This window comes from Otolemur garnettii, unplaced genomic scaffold (genome assembly GCF_000181295.1).
Source record: "Otolemur garnettii isolate 467f Iridium unplaced genomic scaffold, OtoGar3 scaffold00066, whole genome shotgun sequence".
In the NCBI taxonomy this organism is placed as follows: Eukaryota; Metazoa; Chordata; class Mammalia; order Primates; family Galagidae; genus Otolemur; species Otolemur garnettii.
The window spans coordinates 3632536-3643568 of NW_003852461.1; the positions used below are offsets into that span (position 1 = coordinate 3632536).

Genomic DNA, 11033 nt, shown 5'->3' on the forward strand with positions numbered 1-11033 from the left:
CTCAAGCGAGTCTCCTGCCTCCGCCTCCCAAGTAGCTGGGACCACAGGCGCCCGCCACAACGCCCGGCTATTTTTTGGTTTCAGCCGTCATTGTTGTTTGGCGGGTCCGGGCTGGGGATTCAAACCCGCTACCTTAGGTGTACGTGGCTGGCGCCCTAGCCGGTTGAGCTATAGGCGCCGAGCCTAAAAACTTATTTTTGATCTCGTATCTATCAGTGTTTTCTTCCGTTTTTATAATTATTTCTGATTTTTAATTTTTCTGTTTAATTATTTCATTCTGACTTAGGATTATTTAACTTTTTGCCGTTTTGTTTGCTGAAGGAGTTACAGAACATTGTCAGAGCAGTGACTGGCAGAGCTGAATTTCATGTTTCAGGCTTCTGGCTTCAAGCCTTGAGTATAATCCTTTCAGCCACATTGCCTCTTTAACTGTAGATCTGATCTTTAAAAAAAAACAGAAACAAAAAGAAACCCTCGTGTTTTCTTGCCACAGAATCAGCTTATTGACATAGTCTCTACTAGTGTTAGTGGTTTAAACAGGGAGAGAGAACTGATCCTTTGAGTGGTTTTGTTCAGTTTGGGACTAACTGCCAAGAATAGTTTCCCTGTTGCAAAAGGGCCTCAAGAATTAGAAAGTTTGAGCATTAACTACCAAGAGTGAGGGATATTTTTGCGTGATTTAACTCAAACGGAAAAAATATATTTTAGAGCCTACAACCCAGGGGTGGAAAATGAAAGGGAACAAGTAAGATTTAAAGAAACTCCAGCCCTTCCTATGCAGTAGAATTTGTTGAATAGAACTTTGTCCTTATTTTCCTTTCCTCCACAGTTGTGAGGGAAACTTGATTTTAGTTGGTGAAAAGATGAATACTTTTGAATTTGACCGAGATGATTTTTGCCTGTCTACTCTTTTTCATCTTTACCTTATTGAAGCTTTGGACACTTTTTAACACTCTTTACCACCACCACCCTGAGAAGTTGTAGTCCCTACATTTGACGACACTGCATGGCGTTCCTACTTCTTCTTAAAACTTTATCCCCTAAGACAATATTAGGCTTGCTTTTGCTCCCACATCATCCCCAACATTTAACTTTTCCAAAGCCCTTGACATAGTGTTGTAATTGCGCATTTGCTTGTTGGTATCTCCTGTAAGACTGAATTCCCTAGGACCGGGAACTATGGGCTTTTTCCTTTGTTTTTATTCATTCAGACTTTCCTTGAGCACCTAATACCTGAGTGGGTCTAGGCCCTGGGATATGATGGTGAAAGGGCAGACAGTGACTCTGCTCTCGTGCTGTTCTAGATGGTAAGGAAATAAGGTTATTTTAGGCATGGAGGAGCATGAAAAGTGGCCTCATCATAGAGTATGAACATAGGGAGGAAGGGCAACCTCAGAGGGGCGAAAGGAACTCCGAGTATTGTCGGGAAGGAAGATTGTTACAGTGGAGGGGCTGGAGTGTTTGAGGAAGAGGGAGCTAGTTCAGGACTCAAAGTGTAGGCAGGACCAGATGAGGTAGGGCTTGAAGGCTTTGCTAAGAAGTTTGGATTTTGTTCTAAATGGGAACTTGTGGAGAGCGGAGGAGTGACATATGTCTGTGTTACAGAATGGGACAGAAGCACAAGTGGAAACAGAGACACCAGTCGGGTAGCTGTTGCTCTCGTCCAACTGAGGATTGTGGTGACTTTAAACCAAGGGAGAGTCTCGATTTGGGTTGTGGGATACAGTACCCACTAGTCACATGTGGCTGTTGAATTTTCAATTAATTAAAGTTAAAAATGTGGTTCTCTGATGACACTAGCCATATTTCAAAAACTTAATAGCCACATGTGGCCACCATGATGGAAAAAGCAGATATAAAATATTTCTACCATTATAGAAAATTCTATTCCATACTGGTGGTCTAGATGGAGAGGAACGGATGACCCGATAAGTATTTTGGAGGTAGAATTAATTGACTACTGATAGATTAGATAGTGGAAGAAAAAGAAAGGAAATAGTAATTTATGTTTTTGCCTTGAGCAACCAGAATTTGGGGTTTTGTCCTGAGCATATGTGATACTGGTGCTGTTTTCTGAGATGGGAAGAGCAGAGGAGAAATATTCGGGCAGGGGTAAACCTTCAGATGCTGGTTTGGCTGTGTCTGAGAATCCTGTTATACATCAGGGGTCCTCAGACTTTTTAAACAGGGGGCCAGTTCACTGTCCCTCAGACCATTGGAGGGCTGGACTGCGGGCTGAGACGAGTTGGCTGCCAAGCAGGACAGGCAGTGGTGGCAAAAACACCCCGCGGGCTGGATAAATGTCCTTGGCGGGCCGCATTTGGCCCGTGGGCCATAGTTTGAGGACTCCTGAATAATGGAGAGGTCACATATCACCTTTATCTCCCTAGGAGACCTCACAGAACAGTAGGGGTTCAGGAATGACTAGTCACATACATAAAGAAGTGACAGTTGATCAATATCCCTGCGGACCTAGGAGGATAAGGAAGAAGAAAAGAATGAACGTGTGAAGAACACGGTGCACGGGGAACAGGCAGCCCCGTTTGGCTGGCACAGAGTACGTCTAGGGAAGTGGAGGAAAGTAAGGGCGGAAAGGCAGATTGTTGATCTGTTCGTGTAACAGATGATACCAGTTAGGTACTGGGGATCTATCAGCAGACAAAAAGATAAAAAAAAATCCCTGCTGTAATGGAAATTATATTCATGACAAAATAAACCCTGCATTAATAAAACATGTTAGTGAGGAGGTGTGGGAATCCACCATGCAGATGTCTGGAGGGGGAGTCAGCAAGTACAAAGACTCTGAAGTGGAAATTCCTGTGGGCCAGAGAGCCCAGGGCGCAGAATGACAGGGGGTTGGAGTGAGAGATGAGGTCGGAGACGTAAAGGGGAGCCAAGTCGTAGAGGGCATTGTAGGCTGTCGGAAAACCATTCAAGGTTCTGCTTAGAGCTGGGATGGCATCTGACTTGCAGTTTAGACTAGCTGGGCAAGAGTCGAAGCCGGGAAACCGGATAGGAGTCATTTGCAGTGATGGGGGTGAAAGATGATGGTGGCTTGGAGTAGAGCATGGTGTGGAGGTGGAGGGACGTGTGCATGTTTTATATACTTTCTAGGTGGAGGCAGCAGTGTGGGAGGGAAGATAAGGTGTGGGCTGTGAGGTGAGAAGTTCAGGACGCCTGCAAAGTATCTGGCCTGGGCAAGTGAAAGGATGGGTTGCCCGTCACTGAGGTGGAGAAGGTTGTAGGAGGGAACGGTCTGAGGTGGGATGTTAGGAGGGCAGTGTCGAGAGTGTGGTTTTGATTTTATGAAGTTGAAATGCTTCTTGGGCATCCACATAGGCCTTTGAGTATGCGAGTCTGGAGTTCAGGGGAGAAGTGTCAGAGAGGGAGATACATTTAGAAGTTGTCAGCGTATAGATTCTATTCAAGATACTTAAAGTCTTAAGACTGGATGAGATCCCCAAGGATGTGAGAATTTATGAACAACAAGTCTAAGGACTGAGCTCAAGGGCACTGTCAAGTTCACACATCTGGAAGATGAAAAGGGACCAGCAAAAGAGAATGAAAATGAGTAGTCAGGGAAGTTGGAGGAAACCAGGAGAGTCTGTTATCTGTCTGGAAGCCAAGTGAAGGAAGGATTTCAGGAAGGATCGTCAACTGTTCCTTTTACTGGTGGATATTGAGTAAGGTAAGAATGGAGAATTGACGAATAGATTTGGCAAGGTGGAAGTTGCTGGTGTCTTTGAGAAGAACCCATTTATTTGAGTGCTGGAGCCAAAAACCTGATGTCACGGGTTTAAGAGAATATGAGATGGAAGACAGGTGGGAGAGGAGAGGAACAGAAGTGTCAGCTAGAAGGGGATGTAGGGTCTTAATAGGGTTTGTTTTTTTTCAAATGGGAGGTATGCTAGAATGTTTGTATGCCTAAGGGAATGGTTTAGTAACGAGGGAGGCATTCACACTGAAGGAACAAGGGAGGAGCCAGGTCCTTCAGCAGGTAACTGAGGGGATCCAGTGTGTAACTGGAGGATTGTAGTCTCAGCAAGTCTGTGACCATGGAGGGGTTGGCTGTGTGTGGTGTAAGAAGAGATAATTAGAAATGATTGGCTCAGCGCCCGTAGCTCAGTGAGTAGGGCGTCAGCAGTTCTGAGCCTGGCCCTGGCCTGCTAAACAATGACAACTGCAACCAAGAAATAGCTGGATGTTTTGGCGGGCACCTGTAGTCTCAGGTACTCAGGAGGCTGAGGCAAGAGAATCACTGAAGCCCAAGAGTTGGAGGTTGCTGTGAGCTATGATGCCATGGTACTCTACCCAGGGTGACATAGTGAAACTGTCTCAAAAAAAAAAAAAAAAAAAGAGAAAAGAAATGATGAGGAACTTAGAGCCTTGTGCTGGACAGATCATCTATAAGGACGTCATTTAGACTCAGAATAATGATAACAGTAACAGTGGGGAAAAGACATGAAGTTAAGATGAGAAGTTAGCAGTGAGACTGATTGATCGCTGTACCATGAAAAGGTAACGGGTGCTATTATCCCATCGCCTGCACTCCAAAGATAGTGGGGCTTTTAAGGACGAAGTTTTGGTGAGGATTTATTTTATTTTTTATTGAGACACAGTCTCACTTTGTCACCGTTGATCCAGTGCTGTGGTGTCACAGCTCACAGCAACCTCAAACTCTTGGGCTCAAGCAGCTCTCTTGCCTCAGCTTCCCAAGTAGAGACTACAGGTGCCACCACAATGCCCGGCTATTTGTTGTTATTGTTTAGCAGGCCCAGGCGGGTTTTGAACCCATCAGCCTATGGCCGGTGCCCTGTGCCCTAACTACTAAACTACAGGCACCCAGCCAGGATTTCTTTTAGATTATAGTTCATTACTGGACTGTACAATTTGGCTAGCATTTAAAATTTCACTAAGTTAAGGTGATTACTGAATCTTGGTTCTGATCAGCAGTGGGGGCTAATATCTCAGAAAAGAGAGACGTACCATATGCCTTTGGCTGTGGAGGTACATATCACCCTCTAGTCTCTCAAATGAGAATAAAATAAAACTGAAATCTGATCATGTCTGTACGTCTAAGAAAGGGTTAGAAATTGTGCATTCTGCTGTCATAATAGATGGAAATTGATAACGTGGAATCAGAATTCCACCAAAATTCTGTTATAATAGATCAAAATTGATAACATGGAATCCTCTATACCACAAACTACTATTTCTTCAATAAAAGAATGCAAAAAAAAAAAAAAAAGCAGAGGTTGAGGAGTGACCTATAAATTAAAAGAGACATAAGGGGCATACCTGTCGCAATGCGTGGGTTACATCTGGGTCCTAATTCAATAAAAACAACATTGGTTTTGGGTGGCACCTGTGGCTTAAAGGAGTAGGGCACCGGCCCCATATACCAGACGTGACAGGTTCAAACCCGGCCCCGGCCAAAAACTGCAAAAAAACCCAAAGTTATTGGTTTTATGATTTCAGGCCTCACATTATCTCTCTCAAATTAATTTGTGTATATGGTGAGAAATCCGTGTCCTGTTTCATTCTTCTGCGTGTGCTATTCAGTCCTCCCGGCACCGTTTACGCGTATTGAATAGGCTTTCTTTCCCAGTGCATGCTGTTGTCTGCTTTGTCGAAGATCAATTTGTTGTTGGAAGATTATTTTACATCTGGACTCTTTATTCTGTTCCCTTGGTCTGTGCCTCTACTTTCCTACCAGTACCATGCTGTTCTGGTTACTGTAGCCTTGAGCTGTAATCCACAGTCAGGTAATGAGATGCTTCCAGATTGGTTCTTTTTGCTTAAGATTGCTTTGGCTGTTTCGGGTTCTTTTGTAATTCTGCCCCACTCCATGAGCATGTGTTCTTATTCTGTTTGTGTCATCCTTGATTTTTTTTTCTTTCTTTCTTTTTTTTTTTTTCAGTTTTTGGCCAGGGCTGGGTTTGAACCCACCACCTCTGGCATAGGGGGCCGGTGCCCTACTCCTTTGAGCCATAGGCGCCGCCCCATCCCTGATTTCTTTCATCATTGTTTCAGAGTTCCAGTAGAGCTCTTTCTCCTCCTTGGTAGAGCACAGTACTAAGTATTTTATTTTCTTAGTAGCTGTTGTGAATGGCATTGAGTCTTTGATGTGGCTCTCACCTTGAGTGTTATGAATAATACTTTTAAAACTCAATAGATTTGGCCACCATTTAAAAATTAACTGAGCAAGTATTAGTTTTTTGGCCAATTTCAGAAAGATTTCTATTTTTTCCTGAGTTTTATATACTATTTTATATGAATATTGCCTAAAAATATATATAACTTGGCCACATGGGAATACTTAGGGTTTTTATGGATAATTAATTTTTTTGCTCAGTTAGAGGTGCTATTTCTGAAAAAGTGCTGAAGCACATGAGCTTACTTTTCTTTTGTACAAGAAAATAATGCTTCATGTCTGAATGATTCCAGATTGAATTTCTTTTTTTTTTTTTGAGACAGAGCCTCAAGCTGTCCCCCTGGGTAGAGTGCCGTGGCATCACAGCTCACAGCAACCTCCAACTCCTGGGCTCAAGCGAGTCTCCTGCCTCAGCCTCCCAAGTAGCTGGGACCACAGGCGCCCGCCACAACGCCCGGCTATTTTTTGGTTGCAGCCGTCATTGTTGTTTGGCTGGTCCGGGCTGGGGATTTGAACCTGCCACCTTAGGTGTACGTGGCTGGCGCCTTAGCCGGTTGAGGTATAGGCGCCGAGCCTGAATTTCTTATAGTACTTCAATGTAATGATTATTTCAGAGGGCCCAGGAGATTTGCCTTACTCTGGCCAGGTTTGGGCCATAATCCTGGAATTTGCCTTTTTCTCTAAATCCCTAAAGGGAATCTGTTTTCCTAGGATTTCGCTCTTTTAAAAGTCATTTCCCTTTGTCCTCACCCCATTTTAGTTTGTTGAAACTATTGGTTGAAGTTTTGTAATAATTTTGCTGCAGGTTTTTAGTCTCATGTGTGTAGTGCTCTGACTTTGGCTCGAGGCTGCGCACATTATTTATGAGTGAGTTAAGTGTAAGTGCTGTACATTGATTTAAATACATATTTGGTTATAAGCACTTTGCTAGGTGCATACTCATGAATCAAATTATAATATAAAACATACAAGCTGAGGTATGTGCTCTGAAGCTGGGGGAATCCAACTGAGCAAGAAGGGGCCCCTGGCCTGGGTTTAGGAGGGAGCTTAGGCTGAGATGTGAAGGGTAATTAGTAACTAGTTGAAGGGTGGGGTGCAGGCTACACGGAATGGGGCTCAGGTGTGGCTTACACAAGGCGCTGCAGCAGGAGGGGAGTGCAGCAAGACCCAGTGGAGTGACCAGCTCTGGGGACCCCAGATGAGCCAGAGTAACACAGATGGCAGGAGCCTGATTAAATCAGCACCAGAGAGCATCGGGGAACCTGAAGATTGTAAATTAGGAGGCTGCTGGAGAGTGGATTGTGTCTGGTGAGAACCTGTGTTAAATGTCCATCTGTCTACACTGCAAGCTCCAAGAGTAGAGGGAACAGCTGTTGACCTTACCCTGTGCGGTACAAGTAGGCACGCAATGAATATTAAGTATCACCGTTTACTAGCTTGGTGTTGGCACACAGTGAGCGCTCGTCTGTGGTTTTCATCGCTCTAGACTGGCGTTCAGTGTGGGCCAGTGAGTGGCTCCTGTGGAGTTAGAGGCTTCGTGAAGTTACAGTAGAATCTCTGTAGTTGACCTGGTTGTCACAGACTGGACATCCACAACACGTACGTTTCAGAACAGCAGGCCTAGCTCCTATGTTGACCACCTCCACGTGCTGACCGGCTTATCATAGTCACTTGGGTGGGTCTACGGTAATTCATTCCAACAATATCTGTTGAAGGCCTGTGGTGTACTCAGAAGACTCAGCAGCCAAGTTTAGCTAGTAGAATTTCGTCACTTCTGTTCCCTCGCATCCTCTCTAGGATGTAAATTGTTAGCGTTAGTAAATCAGATCAGCCTAAAGTGAGCTGATCCAGCAGGTGCTGCTAGCGCCGTGCACTCTGCACTCATGGGATCACTTCTGTGCCTGGTAAGTAGCTTTTATAAAACCGCGTCTTCTAGAGTTCTCAGGTGAAATTCCTGTTCCAGAGTTCATGTGAAATACTCTCAAATTTCTTTTTCAAGTTTTTTTATTTCTTTTATATAAAGTGAGGTAACCTTGTTATGTGTCTTTCCAGCATTAAAGATTGCTATTAAAAATACTTTTTGAAGGCCAGGTGTGGTGGCTCAGGCCTGTAATCCCAGCACTTGGGAGGCCGAGGTGGGTGGATCGCCTGAGCTCACAGGTTCAAAACCAGCCTGAGCCAGAGCGAGACCCTTTCTCTAAAAATAGCCAGGTGTTGTGGTGGTCGCCTGTAGTCCCAGCTACTTGAGAGGCTGTGAAGCAAAAGGATTACTTGAGCCCAAGAGTTTGAAGTTGCTGTGAGTTAAGACGCCATGGTGCTTTACCAAGGCGTCTTAAAAAATTTTTTTCTCAAAAAAAAAATTTTTCCTTTTTTGAAAATTGGTAACCATTTTAATACTACAGCTTTAATATTTTGCTATTTTCAAACATTTAATTTATACATATGATGTTTCCTCTCTTCACAAGTATAGTATGTAGTTACGTCACTAACTTTCTGGCCAATGTTCTCTACTTCTTTATTTCAGAGTAGTAACTAGACCCACCAAGTAGCACACGCTTGCTGTTGTGCACATCAGTGAAGGTTCCCCATCTGCGTGGACAAACTCCCCAAAGATGCCTTTGCTTGTGACTTACCTGCTGTTGTTGTGTACTGCTTAGAGGGTGGCACCAGCTTCAACTTGTGCCTCCTCCGTGCGTCTGTAAACTATGCAGAAACTACATAGCTTTTCTTAGTGGCCCTAAGTAGTAACTCAGCATAATTAGATATTGCTCATAATCACCCAGGCTATAGATCATCCATTCTAAACAAAGCAACTTATTTTAAAAAGTAGTGCCATTGTTCACTCATGTAAATGTGAACTGCGACATTCAGGTAAAACATTAACATTGAATTCATTTTCAGAATTTCTAGAACTTGTTTTAGTAAAATGTAGGTAAGTTGTGGTTTGGGGGAAAAACTTCATTTGTTAAATAAAACTAAAGTTTTTTTTTTTAATCATTTTTTAGTGTACCCAGCTTTGAGTGCCTGAAAACACACACACATACACACACTTAATTTTTCATTATGGAATTTTTTTAACATCTATGAAAGCAAAGTGATGACACACCCCCCCCCGTGTCTGTTACCACCTTCAGCAATCGTCAAGGTGTTGTTTTATCTGCTTCCCCTCGTTTCCCTCACCCCAGGTTATTCTGAAGAAAATCTCAAACATTATATAATCTGTCAACTACTCCTTAGCAGCTACCTTAGAAACACTCTTTGTAAATTTTAAATTATAAGCACAGTACCATTATCATATCATATCTAAAACATATAAATAATGTACCGTTATATCATGTCTAAAAAATATAAGTAATATCCGCCGTCGTATAGCTTTCGGGTTTAGCTGATTGTTTCCTAAATGGTTTTTAAAGTTGGTTTGTTTCAGTTAGAATCAACACAAGCCTATACAGTATAATTAGTCCACTTTTCTCCTGAATTCCTCACAGTAAATAGCTGTCCCTTTCCGATTTTTTTCTTGTATTTTTAGTTGCAGAAGAAAGGGTTATTTTCCTCGTCTCGGTCCAAGAGTATTTTTATTTATGTTCAGGTAAATATTTAGATATGCCGTGTACGTGATACTTTCTCTGCTTCGTGAACACGTTTCTGTTTAGGTGGAGTAACTCATGCTTTCCTTAGTTGCTAAAGAGTGGAGAATTATGTCAACATGGAAGGGAAGATTCTGCAGGCAGGGGCACGAACCTCAGGAGGCAGACTAATTTGTAGCGCTCCGTGTTTACAACTCTGTGATTATTTTGATAACCTGTCATTTGCCATCTTAAAATATTATAAAACACTAGACTATGACATTGTAGCCAAAGTAACTATAGTAGGTCGATTTTTGGTTAAAGTAACATTGGTAACTTTTTTTTATTTACAAAAAAGATACCAGGTGATCAGCACTCCAACGGATTTTTTTATGGTAATGGAATATGTGTCTGGAGGCGAATTATTCGACTACATCTGCAAACATGGACGGGTGAGTTAACATATGATCTGGTGCATGCAACTCTAAGCTTAGAAAGAGGGTAGTGCTGGGACGTAACAAACTGCCAAGATGCCTTCAAACCAGAGGTGCTTCTGTAGTAATGCAGTAAACCAGTGTAGACATGGAGTATTAGACAAACTTTTTTTAATAATTATTTTTTATTAAATCATAATTTTGTACATTGATGCATTTATGGGGCTCAGGGCACTGCTTCCATATACGATGTGAAATGTTTACATTGAACCAAGTAACACATCCATCACAATTATTCTCATAATAGTTTTGAAATGTACCATTGCATCATGCACAGGACCTCACCTAATGACAGATTTTTTCTTGAAAGGCCTATCTTCTGAAATACTGATTATAGAAAACGTGTTCCCCTTAGTTGCTGACACGATGCCTGTGCTTTTAAAAATTTATTCAGAAAAGTTATGTTGATGCTTCAGTTACATCCTTTTGTTTATACTTTCACATAAATTCTGTTTTAGTTTCTTTAACTATCAATTGCCCCAAAACATTGTGCATATTTAAAATATTAATAGAAAATTAAGGTTGAACACAGTGGACCATGCCTGTAATCCTAGCTCTCTGGGAAGCCGAGGTGGGAGGATTGCTTGAGGTCAGAGATTCGAGACCAGCCTGAGCAAGAGCGAGACCCCCATCTCCACTGAAAATAGAAAAGTTAGCCAGTTGTGTTGTCACAAGCACCTAGAGCCAGGAGGCTGAGGTCGGAGGATGGCTTGAGCCCAGGAGCTTGAGATTGCTGTGAGCTATGACGCCATGGCACTCTACCCAGGGCAACAGAGAGACTGTCTCAAGGAAAAAAAAAAGAGAGAAAAATTTTTTTTT

At 42.7% G+C, this 11033-nt stretch overlaps 1 protein-coding gene across 2 annotated transcripts in view; it reads left to right on the forward strand.

The window, feature by feature from the left end:
• PRKAA2 (protein kinase AMP-activated catalytic subunit alpha 2) overlaps positions 1–11033 on the forward strand; it is a 50171-nt gene that overhangs the window by 21050 nt on the left and 18088 nt on the right. For both annotated transcript variants that reach the window (XM_023515108.1, XM_023515107.1), the window contains exon 3: positions 10079–10172. In XM_023515108.1, the coding sequence (XP_023370876.1) occupies positions 10113–10172 (60 nt within the window). In that variant the 5' untranslated portion in view covers positions 10079–10112. The remainder of the gene's footprint in view (positions 1–10078; positions 10173–11033) is intronic.